Source organism: Nelumbo lutea, chromosome 8 (assembly GCF_056320005.1).
Source record: "Nelumbo lutea isolate HS-2025 chromosome 8, American lotus-T2T, whole genome shotgun sequence".
NCBI lineage: Eukaryota > Viridiplantae > Streptophyta > Magnoliopsida > Proteales > Nelumbonaceae > Nelumbo > Nelumbo lutea.
The window spans coordinates 57,504,469-57,519,590 of NC_142691.1; the positions used below are offsets into that span (position 1 = coordinate 57,504,469).

The following is a 15,122-nucleotide window of genomic DNA, read 5'->3' on the forward strand; positions in this document are numbered from 1 at the left end:
GCATTTAACATTCTTTGCTGAAAGAGAGGTTTTGGAAGGAAGAAAGGTATATTTTGAATCTTTCGCATCAAGGGTTCAACTTAGAAACCCTACTAATTAAAGTATTTGAATTGGCAAGTTATGGCAGTGAGATCAAATTGTTGGGGCCAAGAGGAGGTGAATTGGTGTTGATCATTGAGCAAAACAAGACTTTGTTTACATATTAGAGCATCCAAAAATTAAACAACTAGAGTTTTGATCGTGAAAGGAAAGAATGCTTTTAATAATGCTTGGAAGAATGGTAGTTGGTCAAAGTAACATTGACAAATTTCAAATAATCAATAGTATTAATGGTATGGATCTATATAAATTAAATTTTTCTTAAAATTAGAGAAAAAATTTGCAATAATCCATTATGAACCGCCCCCTCCATCCCCGATGGTGAGCGCAATTATCCGTCCAGTTTATGTGTGCCCAACGCTGTTACTCACATCTTAGATGTCACAGCAGAAGAATGGCGTCTGGTAATGTCGATTCTCATCATACCAATGCAGATGTATCCTATGTTACATTAGATATTAGTGTTCTCAGCAAGGAATTGGCTGCTTCTACCCTCAAAGATCTTGAAGAGCTTACTGGTAAGTCTTCGTCGTCCTATAGTTCATCTTCTTGTATTCATAGAGTCCCTGAGAAATTTCACAAAATAAACCAATATGCCTACGTGCCCGAGTTGATAGCTATCGGCCCTAATCACCATGGTAAAGAAAGCTTGCAGACCATGGAAGAGCACAAAAAGCGATATGTTAAAGCACTTCTCAATCGAATATCAACAACACAAGAGTCAAATTTTAAAAAGTTGGGGGAGTTTTTCAATATTTTATGTTTCTTAGAAGAAGAAATTCACAAATCCTACTCAGAAATCAGTAAAATGAGCAGAAATGATTTTTTAAAAATGATGTTATTTGATGGTTTCTTCATGATCGAGCTTTTCCTAAGGAGTGCAGAGGTGAAAAAGGATGAGACCGATCCAATATTCAATACCAACTGGTTGTATGCAAGTCTGGTCCGCGACATGATATTACTTGAAAATCAACTTCCTCTGTTCGTTCTTGATAAGTTATTCGTTAAAACGAAGTCGAAGTTCTCTGGCCAACATGAAAATCAGTCACTCACAAGGCTTGCCCTTCGTTTCTTCAAACCTCTAATTCCAAACGACCAACACCTACTTTTAAAGGCTTCCAAATTTACAAGTAGCAAGCATTTGCTCGATCTGGTATACAAGGTTCTGTTAGATGATGTGAAATATTTGCAACCAAAGTCGAATCCAGGAGGGAATCTATTGCTTAGTGTGACAAGGCTCCGACGGGCTGGGATCAAGTTCAAGAAGGGTCACGAAGAAACAAGTTTCCTGGACATCAAATTCAGTCATGGGGTGTTGGAATTTCCACCAGTACATATTGAAGATCACTTCGAGGTTCTGCTAAGAAATCTAATTGCATGGGAGCAATGCAGTAATAGTCGCCCCCTTCATGAAGTCACATCCTATGCTTTCCTGATGAATAAGCTAATTAACACCACGGAGGAAGTGGGATTTCTCTGCCACCGTGGAATTATCACCAATTACCTGGGTGGCGATGAAGAGGTCTCTTTACTCTTCAATAATCTCTGCAAGGAGGTTACCCTTGTTAATTTTTGCTATTCTGAGGTCTGCAACCAGGTAAAATCTTATTGCAAGAATCGTTTGCGTGTGTGGCTACCGACTTTCATAGGAAACTATTTCTAATGGATAATATTGGAGGGTCGACTTCTGGCGTTCAACAAAATAGATCACCGTCTGCTCTTCCGCAATCCAGCCCCATGGTGACCTTATTTCATATCAAAATCCTGATGTATTTTATTACTCTGCATAGCTAATCAGCAGTCTGTGGGACTGGGATTCCCGCACTAGTCTTTCAGAGTATTGTAATAAAGATAAGACTGATTTATGTATATATGATGCATTAATTTCTTTTATCAATGGATTATTTTCTACTTTATCTAAGATTCTACACATTGCAACTTCATTTCTCTTTGTATCTTTTTATTTCACTGTGACTCATAAATTTACTCTTGTTAGGGAAACCTATACAAACCTTTCTCTTCTTTTTCCCTATCTTTTCTTTCAAACTAAATACATCCTTAGGGATAACTTATTTTCAATTGCTTTATCAAGCATTAATATAGTTCAAGAGTGAATTGTTTAAATGCCAGGATAGGGAAGAATTACAAAAACCTTCCCCAGATTTTCATTCACTTGCAATCCTATAAGCCTCCCTTCTGTAGGGTCTATTCGATTCGTAGAAATAGAGTCTTGGAATCAAAATGGTCCATTCCAATTCTAACTATTTGACTAGACATAATTAGAATCCTATTTCCATAGTTGATTTTTTAAGATGAATAAAAAATATTTAAAAAAAAAAGGAAGAGATAATAAGGAGGAATATATCGGAGGTCTAAAAATTTGAAATAAATAGGCCCCTAGTTTATTGCAAAAAAAAAAAAAACAATCAAGAAATAATCTATGACTTATGCAAAAACCAACAACTTATAAAGCACAAGCCCTTACTCAACCAAAGAACCCAACAAATATACCAACCAGCAACCAAACAACCCCACCCGTCTTCCCAATACCTAACAACACCTTGAAGAAAACAAGCAAACATGAACTACCCTCACACTCTTGAAACCTTTCTTTCCATTCTTAATCCATTTATCTAAATAAACACCCAGTTGCGCCCATATCTTCTTACAACCTGGGAGATCTCCAGTTTATACATCAAAATGTCATCCACATCATTGGGTTCATCAGTGGCCATGCCCTCCATTCCCTTGGGAATGAGAATCCAATTTTAATAGGTTCCTATTTCCAATTTTGATTCCCGTTTGCACCAAACAGGCAAAAAGAATAAATCATTTTAATTCCAATTCCGATTCTAATTCCAACAACAAGTTAAACACACTCTTAATTTTCAAATGTAAAGACTTAATACAATAAGGACCCATTTGATCTATCTTTTTGGGAAGATCTTCTAGTAGTTTTTGGCAGTCAAAAGATGTATTGAGCTTTTGTATGAAGATTTGAGCAATTTGAAACATGTTTGGCAAACACGTGTCTTTCCATGCATCTTTCCATATCTTTCCACATGAGATTAAAATATGAATGGTGCGAGAAGCTTCATTTGAAACTTCCCGAAATCATACCAAAATGGGTTTTTCGTGTCTTTTCGACATTCTATTTTTGAGCAACTAGATCTTCCATGCGCCAAACAGAAAGACCAAAAATCGATCTTCCTGGCTTGTAAACAGCTGAAAGACCACATGGAAAGACACGCCAAATGGGCCCTAATTTTTCTAAAAGAGAGATAGAGTTCGGCCTCCCCTAATTTATGCACCTCATTTTCTATCCCCATCCTTTCTATTCATTAAACCTTATCTGGTCACCATTCCTTTTTCGGTTATATCCATGGCATCCGTAGAACTTGATGAAGATGTCAGCATCCTTCCTACAATGAAATAAGGCCCCATTTGGTTTGCAGAAATAGGGGTCTGGAATCTGAATTGGAATAAGCTACTCCAATTCCAATTGTTTGTTTGGATGGAATTGGAACATTCCCCCATTTGAAGGAATGGCCCTTCCCTACCTCTCCCTTGAGAATAAAATCTCATTCTTACTGATTTTAATATCAATTCTCATTTCCATTCCCGTTCGAACCCAATAGACTATGGAAATGAATCAATCCAGTTCGGATTCTAAAAGATTTGAATTCCGATTCCAATTCCGATTTCAACTGAAAACCAAACGTACCCACAAATTTTTCCAATAATAATAGACCTCCATCACTGTCTCTTTGACATGTCGATATTTGTCCTATATTATTATTAAATACTTGTCTAGACGTCTAGACCGATAAGAAAAGTCTAATACACTTAAAAATATATTTCTTTCTTTTTGCATTGTCCCTCTTCATTCATTTTCCTCTTTCCACGTTGTTTCTCTTTCTCTTTCTCTCCCTCCCGGACCCATCACCTCTTTCTCTCCTCTCCCTCCCGGACCCATCACATTTGCTTGGCATATAATAGATTTGAGTTGATAAAATCACTAACAAAGGCCTTTGGGGATTGGGGGATTTGAACTGGTTGGCATTGTTGAACATGGGCATATATAGCTAAATGCTACGAATTAGATTGGCCCATGGCTCTAGATTCAATAAAAAACTGGACAAGGTTGTCGGACTGGAAATTTTATGAGGTTTGCCTTGAAATTATTGAATCTGACACTGACTTTTCTTTATGAACTAGACGAAAAGTCAGTATTCGTGTATCGCTGTCCCTCTGGATGACCAGTTTTATCTGCTACAGGAGAAAGCTGTATGCAATACTGATCATGTATGCAATACTGATGACGATCCCAGGAGAAAATAGCTCATGAATTTCCTGAAGCACCAAAAAGAAGGAAACCTGAACCTCTACAAGCAAGTCTTCCGTAACTAATTGTTAAAAGAACCTTCACCAAACGAATCCTTATTCCGGAGAAGTCTTTTTAGAAGACCAATGGCGAAGACATTCCCCTTCCTTGGCAAATTCCAATCTCATTAGAGCATGTGATAACTTACCGGTAGCTGGTAGGTGAATGTGCACTGTACATATTTGTGTTTGTATTCCTTTCAAACTGAGCCTAAATTTAATTAGTATTTGATTAACCAATCATACAGTAGAATACATATATACGTAAGTGGTTTTAAAGTTTTCACCAAAACTTTTTTTTTTTATTATTTTGTCCCATATAGAAAAAACAAAAATTTCTTTAGGCTTTTAAGTAAGAGAGTATAGACATTTGCTATTGCACAATGTATATGTGCAATAATGAAACTGAGAAAGTATTTCCCTTTTGGAAATGAAAAATCTAGGAGGAATAGATATTAGAATCAAAATTGAGAAACATAGTGGGGGTTATGGAATAATTCAATTACATTATATTGAGAAAGTTGAAAAATTTAAGCATCTAAGATTTAAGAGAAACTTGTATATCTCACTCAACCATGAAATCTAAATTCATAACCTTTGCAAGGAGGCTAAATGGATTAGAGATTGTGGCTTATTCCCATGCATCTAATGTACAATTTTCTTTTTTGTGATACTAAAGAAACTCTATCAAGAGCCTACATTACTACTTACAGTAGTAAGTCTAGATATAAGTGTAAGACATGAAGATGTTCAACAATTAATTTAGGATGGAGTTATCATTAGTAGTGTATAATCGATTAGTTCGATTAGAATTGAGGACCTAACTGACTATTCGGTTTCACGATTTTCTCTAACAAAACTGAACCAAATTATTATTTTTACTATTATTTAGTAATTTTTGCAATAAAATACTGTTAATAAAAATGTTATGCATTTTAAATTTTCATTAATGTTTATCATTTTTAATGAGTTCATTATGCACAATAAAGGTCTCAACTCATAAAAATTATTAATTAATTAAAAATTTATTAATACAAAATTATCTAATAATATTATTAAAACTATCAACTAATACTTTTATATTTAAATTTCTTATTTTTATTTAATTTTTGATATTTTTTATTATTATTTAGTAACTTTTGCAATAAAATACTATTAATAAAATGGGTTCTACATTTTATATTTTCATTAATTGTTTTCATTTTTAACTAGTTCATTATGCCTAAGAAAGGTCTCAATTCATAAATTATCTAATAATATTACTAAAACTATTAATTAATATTTTTCATTTAAATTTCTTATTTTTATTAGCATTTATTAAGTATGATTTTTAAGTGGAATTGAAAAACATTTTTAATTTTTATTAAGTTTTGTTAATATTTTCTTTAGTGAAAGTTTAATAGACTCTTAAATTAAGAATTTTTTAATTGTTTAAACTCAACCTATTTATATTATAACAACTCTCTCTCTCTCTCTTATGTAATAATGGCATGCATTAAAATAAGAGTCCTTAGAAAATCCAAAGATCTCTCTCTCTCTTTCTATAGAGTTAGAAAATAGTTCGTTAGCCTTATAACCTCCGATTATAAAGAGAATCGGCATAGGAATCAAAATGGCATGCCAACCTCAATTGTTCCACTCTTTTTGGATAATAATAAATTATTTGGTGAGACCAGATCTGTTGCTCACACAAGGCATTTTACTCACGCCTTACATGCACATCGTACCATGCATTGGGAAAATCTCCCATATTTATAAGTTATTATTTATTGGAGATGTTCCGTGGATGTGCATGCAAGACACCCTTATCCATTTTTTACGCCAACAAATTCATCCGCCTAACAATTCATACTCCCCTGTTGGTTTTATGTCAAGAGGGGCTGTTACTATCAAGACACCCTTTTCTTCCTTTACTGACAAACCTTGATGTGCAATCTTCACTACACAAGGACAATAAAAACCCTAGTTTTGGGGACAAGAAGACTGGAGTTGACCTCACAATAAAAACCCCAGTTTTTGTTCCTTTCGTTTGGATTACTCTTTAGAAGAGGTGGCCACTTTATGTAGGGGGCGTCCTTGATCGTCATCAAGATCTCTGTCCGCCTTGTGTTCAACGGCGTGTAATCCGTCCGAACTATTGAGGGAGCTCGGGACGGTTGGCTTGGCTTCGCCTCTCAGGCCTGGCTTTTTCTGTCGCCTGGGTTGGAGAGCTCGCCTTCTCTTTTTCTTTTTTCAACCCCGCTTTCAGTTCTTTGGTTGATTTCTTCCTCCGTTCTCATGAACTTGTTCGCGAGCTTGAGAAAATCGGCCACGGTTGTTGGCTGGCTGGCCACCATGTGCCATTTGAATTCTTTGTGCGTTACCCCTCTTTTGGCCGCTGCGAGCTGTACCGCGGGGTCTAACCGTGGGATCTGCAAGCATGCTTCATTGAACCGCTTGATGTAGCTCTAGATGGGTTCTCCTTCTCTTTGGGTTACCCCAAAGATACTTTCCTCGGTTCTGGGGCACCGCTTGCTGGTAACAAAGTGTGCGGTGAAGATCTACACGAACTGGGCCCAGTTTCTTATTGACCCGGAAGCTAGGTTCCGGTACCAGGTGTGGGCCACCCCCCTAAAGGTGGTGGTGAAGGCCACGCACATGCATGACTCACTGGCCCTAGCGAGGTGCATTTGTGATTGGAATGCGTCGACGTACTCGTTGGGGTCAAAGGACCCATCATACTTGTTCAGAGATGGAAGTTTGAAGTCTCTGGCATGGGGACTGCCAAAAGTTCTGATGAAAGGGGGGAAGGAACTGAGAGAATTGGGACGATTTTTACCTCGTCCGAGCTCGTCTCTTCCTTGCCTCTGAGCTCGGGTAGGACACGGGTAGCAATTCGGCGACTTCGCTGGCACCTTCTTTGAGCGGGCCTGGTGCTGGCACTACTGGCCTCCGTGTTGCCGAGCTCGATGGGCCCGGAATGTTGACCTGCTGCTAGGGCGCTGAACCGGTTCTCCGTGAGTGGGAACTCGGGCTTGGAGTGCCGAGGTGATTTTGTTGGCGAGGTTCCTGAACCACCTGCGAGCTGCGAGGTGGGGGTGATTTTTCTTTGCTTTCGGCCTGGAGATGAGGCCTGGCTATTAGGGGGGTTCTGGGATTGGGAAGCTTCTCCTCGGTGAGGTCATCCATCTTGAGGGGAGGCCTTAATCGGCTTCAAAACAGGGTGCCGGGGGGGGAGCAGTGACTGGTATAGGTGTAGCTGAGGGAACTACTACTGATAATGGTGTTGGGGGAGGTGGTGCAGTACCTGGTGTTGCTGGAGTTGGTGCTGCTGGAATTGCTGCATTTGGGCTTGCATTGCCTGCATGCATTGCATTAGATCTTCCAATTGGTTCTGGCGGGTTGCCAGTGGGACAACAATTGGTTCAACGAAGTTTGTTTCAATAGGGAGTGGAAGAGGGATGTTCAATGAAGGAGGGTTCAGGGGCGCCATTGCTTGTGGCACATTCAAACTGGGGATCCCATCCACTGAAAGAGGGATGGTGAACTGCCCAATGCACACCACGGGAACTTGGAGTTGCTCTCCGGTGGTGGCCGTTTCTGTTCCACGTCCGACACTATTGGAGGAGGCCATCGGTGTTGGAGTTTTTGAAAGAAGGGTAGGTAAGAGAGATTTAGAGGGAGGCTTTTAGAAGCTTTCCCACAAACGGCGCCAATTGATGGAGCGCAATCCGGCCGGTCTTAGCTGTCAACAATTTCGCCTCTGACTGGAGCGACGGGGAGGTTGAAACGGAGAAGATGAGAGAACTCCGGGGGAACCCGGTGAGATAACTCCGAAGCTCAAGTTAGTATTCTCTCAAAGGCAAAGTAAAGACCATATGACACAAAGTTCACACACCTTGTTGTTGGGGGTAGGGGGCCTTTTCTAGCCACTTCGTGCACTCACTCCAAAGCCCCTGTCAGGTCGGGTATGATTACCTTTGCTTCTGCTAGTTCGGGTGTCGTCGTTTCTGCTGGAATAGAACCGCCACTGCTCTTTGTCGGAGCCGTCTCTGTAACTGGAGATGGCGGTGTCAGGAGGCGGTGGCAGGTGGCCGTTGGAGTGCGGCCGTCAAGCGTCAGATCCCAAGTCAGTCAGGTGCGCCGCCCCTAGGTACAAACTTCCTCGATGTCAGACATGGTATGGTTTGTTCGGTTTTGGCATCCTGGAGGCGATGTGCTGGAGTGGTGAGCGAGGTGAAGTCTTGAGTTCGGAGGTATGTCCTGTATTGCTATAGGGCAGGCCAGTTCGGTGAGGTGTGTTCCAAACTGCTACAAGGTAGGCCAATTCGGCGAGTTGTGTCCCGAACTGCTACATGCAGGCCAGTTCGGGTTACTGTCTGGCTTGGGGCTGAAGGGAGAGTTTGGGCTCCTAGTAGGGAGTTCGGACTGCTGAGTTCGGTCTGCTGGTTTCTCCCCTTGGTGCTCGCACCTTAGGCGTGCTTTTGTGCCGAGTTGTTGCCTCTGCCACGTGTTGCGTAACTATGAGGTCGGGCCAAATATTCCTTCATCACTTATGGTTATTTCAACATTAATTTTATTGTGTTAAGATATATGTAGGATTTGTAGGAGTGTTCAAAATGTATCTAAGGCAGTGATCAAGAATTTTACCTTCAAGCATATGATGAAAGAAGCCAACAAGCTGGCTGACTTGTTGGGTGAGGCTGGAGGACTTAGAAGGATGCTCTAAGCTTTTAAGCCTTGCCTTTAATGCTTAGACACTGTTGAATATGCTTGGTTGAAAATGAAAATTAGATGATATTTGAAGGGCATTTTTTTTTATTTCATATATAACTTATTGTCGACTAATGATTTTAGAATAAATTAATAGTTTTCAGGAGTTCAAGTATTATAGTGACACAATTCTAGACTAAATTATCTGTCCAATTTATGTGAGCCCAACGCTATTACTCACATCTTATATGTCACAACCATCAGACCAATGAAGGATGTATGCAATGTGATATTGGATGTTAATGAAGATCTCAACAAAGAATTGGCTACTTCAACCCTTATAAGGATCTATAAACCAATATGCCTACGGTGCCCGAGTAGATAGATCAGCCCTTATCACCATGATAAAGAAAGCTTACAAACCACGGAAGATCACAAAATGCAATATGTCAAAGCACTTCTTAATCCAATATCAACAAACACGACAGTAAAATTGAAAAAAAAGGTAAATCTCTTAAACTGCCCCTATTGTCACAAAATTGATAAATTATATCCTTACTGTTTACATATTATCTTAAAGTATCCTTAAGTTTTTTGACAATTGACACATCGTTAAATACTAACGAAGAAATGAAATATTGAATTTGCCCTTCATTATTCATCAAAATTTCAAAATAAAACCTCACTAACTGTATAGACCGATTCATTTATGCATGGTCGACAGGAATACTACCCTTAGAGGGATGTTTGGAACTTCCTCAAGTAGTAGTGGTTGTAGGCTTTCCAGGTTTCAGCCTTGCCATAGACCCTGAGCTCAGAGAAAGCTTTCTCTTTCTCACTAGAAACAGAGAAAAATGAGAAAACACACGGAAAGAGGCAGTAGCAAGCGAAGGAGTAGCAAATAGCCTTTTTCTTCTATTATCTCTCGAATTCTGACCCGATCCATGCCTTATTAATTAGTCTTGAGAATTGAGAAACCAGGCTTCCCCTTTTTGGTGCCTGTGTTACTGAATTTCCAAGACATAAATACCCAAAAGATATTATGGTTTTTTTCTTTAATCCTCGAGTGTAAACTGCAGAGGAGGCTTTCAGTTCCAGCTACAGTGTTGATTTTCCAAAAGACTCTTTTGTCGGCTAGAGCAATTGTTTCGACAACCAGTGTTGATTTTGTGCAGAGGGGGCTTTCAATTCTAGATCACCATAATGTATCCATAATTTTCAATGGTGTATCAAATTTAATTACTATCTTAATTTAATTAGTAAAAAATAATAAATGTGTCTAATTTAATTATTTGAGAGGAATTGTCAAAGCTGGCGGTTTATACCCGGCAGTCTTAACAGCCGCCAAGTGATATTTGAAGAGGCCTCTACTTCAACCAGTCAAATAGAATAGATGCGGTGGTTTTAAAATTAAACCGGATTTCAACCGGTCTAATAGAATCATGTGGGGAGTCCAAAATTTTCATTCCGCATGAATGTCACAAGTGTTCTCTTCTCCGCACCATTAAGTGCCATCCATCGTGCCTACAACCGCTATTCTAGTGTCCAATTGTGTGTCATGAGTGGGCTATGCATGTACTCTTGTATGGGGGGATTTCTAATGGCATTTCTATAATTACATTAATATGATTTACGTCCTTTTGATGTATCTTTATGTCACTGCCCCAAAAGTTTAATGCAGTCTTTGAGAGGAGGTAGGTAGTCGAGTGAATCAGTAGCGTGTAAAGGTTAAGCACAAGATCCCCTCGACACTGAACTGTGTGCTTGTGCTTGCCACTTATTAATGCAATACAAATAACCTTTTGCTAATTCGTGTGCCATCTTGTTGCCTTTTTGTGTGTGTTTGCTTTGTTGGTTAGCTTACTCGTCCCATTTGAGTGCCACACAGGGCCTCAACGATTACACCTGTGATAGCTGGTATAAGATCAGGAGCTCCTTCTAAGCCAATCAACCCGCGATGTGAGTGACAGTATTAAGCACAATAGGGACATCGTGGAGAAAATCGAGCATGAACTCTCCACATCCCATGAGGTTGATGATGCGCCCATCGATGACATCGACAAGGACAAGGCACCGAAGCCCAATAAACGTGAGAAATCTTCCAACAAGCATGTAGCCATTGACTTGTGCATGTTGCATTGTGAAGCCACCATTGGTGAGATGCGAGACTTGATAGACAAGTTGCATCAAAACATGGAAGCCATGGACAATACACTAGTCGAGATGGAAGGTCGCCTGAGTGGAGTCATGGACGAAGTCCATGACGTAATAGTAGCACTGCGCACTAACAAGAAGCAAGTTCCTCCAACTCGTAGGTCCAAGACAGGCTTGACAGTTTTCAAGCCCAGCTCGATGAGATGAAGAAAGAGTGGGCAATGTGGAGAAGAACCATCTCCACATCAATGGCCTTCCAGGCCCAACTAGATGAAATGAGAGCGAAATGGGTCTCCATGAAGGCCGCCGCATGTGCCTCCTCCAACATCCAAGCTCAACTAGAGGAACTCAAATCCGAATGTGCAATTCTGAAGAGGGCCATCGCTAATCCAGGTAGCACTTCATGTGCACATACTCCCTCCCACATTAAGATTAGGGAGCCAACTCCCTATTCGGGTACCCTCAACGCATAAGAGCTTGACAACTTCATGTGGCAAATAGAACAATACCTTCCCACCGGCAATGTGACTGATGAAATGACTCAGGTGCATAATATTACTATGTATTTGACTGATGTTGCTATGTTATGGTGGCATAGAAGGTGGGTTGACATAGAATGTGGTCCTTGTGTTATCCGTACCTAGGCTAACTTTAAATGAGAGTTAAAGAGACAGTTTTACACAGAGAACGTGGAGTACCCCACTTTTCGCAAGATGAAGACTCTCAAGCATGGCGACTCTCTCCATGAATATGTCAAATAGTTTTTAACTCTCACATTAAAAGTCACTGATATGTCAGACAATGACCTATTGTTCAATTTCATGGATGGCCTAAAGCCTTAGGACGAGCTTGAGTTCCAATGACGTAATGTTCAGGACCTTGCCTCCACCATGGCCGTGGCATAACAACTTAGTGAACAGAGAGTATCAGATGTTGAAGGAAGTAGTCCATTCAGCCCGCATACTATACATTTGAGTGGGGGCGATAAAAAACCAAGTTCCCTGAAGGAGAAGTAGCCCTTCAACCACAGACCAGTCGAGCACCACAAAGGGAAGTAGCCACAAGAAAGCCAAAGCAACTACAACAACAAATATCAAGGGAGACCCAATCATCTTCCCACTTTCTATATTTGTGGGGAGGAGCACTTGACCAGGAATTGCCCGAAGTGAGCAAAGCTGAATGCCCTCATTGCCAAGCTAAATAATGATGAGCAGAGTGATGGGGAATGGAGTACCCATGTGCCAAGAGTGGGCGCCCTCTAACTTTTCAATGCCATGATGAAGAAAGGGACTACCTCCAAATAACCCACCTCAGCTAAGAGATGACTGAGGTATATTGATGTAACCATTAGCAGGAGGCCAACCAGAGTCCTAGTTGACACAAGGGCCACTCACAACTTCATGTCCATTAAAGAGGCCAAGAGACTTAATTTGGCCATTTCCAAAGAGCCCGACTGGCTCAAAGCAGTTAACACAGGTGCCAGACCTACTGAAGGCATGGCTCACTAAGTAAGACTACAACTTGGCACCTAGGATGGAGAGATTGACCTCTCTGTCGTTGACATAGATGATTTTGATGTTGTCCTTAGAATGGACTTCATGATACAGGCAAAAGCGGCACTGGCACCTCACCTTGACACCCTAATGATCTTGGACGAGCAGTCACCTAGCATGGTCAACATGATCGCCATAGCCAACACTAAGAAGAAGCAAGTCTTGGCCTTGTAACTCCAACACCAACCTCAACCTTTGATGGCAAAGTGATCTACAACCACCACCATTGCAACCAGAAGTGATCGCAGTAGCTCCAGGAAAAAGTCAGTGCCAACGCCGCTATAGCACTAGCAACAACAGCAAAAGCCACAAAGGCACACACTCACAACTGGTGGGCCTGAGAGATGACCCAAGGCTAACTTCAACCATCACTGTACCCACTACCTCAATCATCAAGGAAAGCAAGTGTCACCTAAACAATATAGGAATCACATTATTACCCTTCCTCAAGTCAAACCACGTAGTAGCATGGTGAGCAACCATTATTGGGCAAAAATTCAGGGGAACCAATACTCAAAAAATCCAAACTATCATTTTGACTCAGCCCTGGCCAACAATTTTCTTACCACCATTTGGGGACCCCCAAAATCCTGCCTTGAAGCAGCCAAGCAGGGACTTAACTTTTAGGGACTAGCCATAGGTTCTCCCACCATCAAAAATACTCACAAGCCATCCACCCAACCTCCTATTTGGGCTTTGGAAGAATTAAACTTCATGGAGCAGTTAAAGGACCCTCCATCAATAGCAGACCGAAGCCTCAAGCAAAATTTAGTCTTTGAGAAAAAAAACTGAATTGAGTGGGGGAGACTGTCACAAGTATTCTCTTCGCCGCGCCATCAAGTGCCATCCATCGTGCTTACAACCGCCACTCCGGTGTCCAAGTGTGTGTCATGGATGGACTATGCATATACTCTTGTATGGGGGGATTGCCAATGGCATTTCTATAATTATTTTAATATGATTTTTCATCATTTTGATGTATCTTTATGTCATTCCCCCAAAAAGTTAATGTACTCTTTGAGGGGAGGTAGTCGAGTGAATCAGTAGCATATAAAGGTTAAGCACGAGATCCTCTCAACACTGAACTGTGTGTTTATGCTTACCACTTATTAATGTAATACAAATAGCCTTTTCTAATTTGTGTGTCATTTTGTTACATTTTTTGTGTGTATTTACTTTGTTGCTTGTTGCTTATGTTTTCGATGAGGAGTTTTATGGAGGGAGAGACATTGTTCGAAGGCAATCTGCTCCATCGTCGACAACTTCTCGACTGAGCTTAACACCACTTCATCTTTATGGATAAAAGCAATGTGCCAAAGTAGATCAACTTTCTTTCTTCTACTGCTGTGGAGAATGGATCATGGGAGGTTTTGATGAGGAAGAAGCTTCTTCTAGGGTTCTCTCTCACTGGAGTTGCCAACAGGTCTACTACCTCTTCTAGGGTTCTCTCTCACCGGAGGTTTTGATGAGGAAGAAGCTTCTTATCCACTAATACATCTTTCTAAATGTCCAGAAGGTATCTGGTGTTCAAATTTGGGCTTACTTTCCTTTTTTTGGTTTTCTATACCAGTAAAAGCGCTATCTTTGCTTCAGCAAACTTTTGTTCAACTTCAAAATTGGAGCGGTGACTCCTGTCTTCCACATGGATTCCCCTTGGGACTGGGTTCCTCATATGTGTTTTGATTATTTTCTGGTTTACCAGCTATCTATTCCTTTTCATCATTTATTTTCTTTTACTTTTTTTTCTGCTAAATTTGGTGACTACCAAAGGTACATTATTTACTCATTTTTCTTTCAAACAATTCATAAGAATCTCATAACTATGGGCTTCAAGGTTCTCTCCCAGATTTTAGCGCCTTGGATACTCTCCAACTAATGTAAGTAGTTAGATCAGAAAGAAAGAACCGTACAAAAAGCAAGCAAATGGAAATTTTACTAGTTGGTATTTTGTTTTAACATTTCTACATATGGTTTGCAGAGACTTGAGTAATAACAGTTTAAGTGGAGAAATTCCTAGCTTCCTGGGAAACCTTCCCAGCCTGAACATGCTGTTCGTATTTCATCACTTTTGCAATTTTGTGGACTAATTAATTTTTTGGAAATTGGAACCTTGTATTTCTTACTTCTTTTATTTGCTTTTATCTCTTGTTTGTTATAGAAATTTGGCAAATAACAATTTTAGTGGATTAATACCTTCCTCACTCACCAATGATAGAAACTTAACACTGGAGTAAGCAATTC

General features: G+C 40.2%; 1 protein-coding gene across 1 annotated transcript; it reads left to right on the top strand.

Moving 5' to 3' along the window:
- Positions 1 to 387: 387 nt before the first annotated feature.
- LOC148844359 (UPF0481 protein At3g47200-like) lies at positions 388 to 2,020 on the top strand. Its single transcript, XM_088959212.1, has one exon. It carries the CDS (start codon positions 446 to 448, stop codon positions 1,760 to 1,762), a length of 1,317 nt encoding a protein of 438 aa, XP_088815338.1. The 5' UTR covers positions 388 to 445; the 3' UTR covers positions 1,763 to 2,020.
- Positions 2,021 to 15,122: the final 13,102 nt, after the last annotated feature.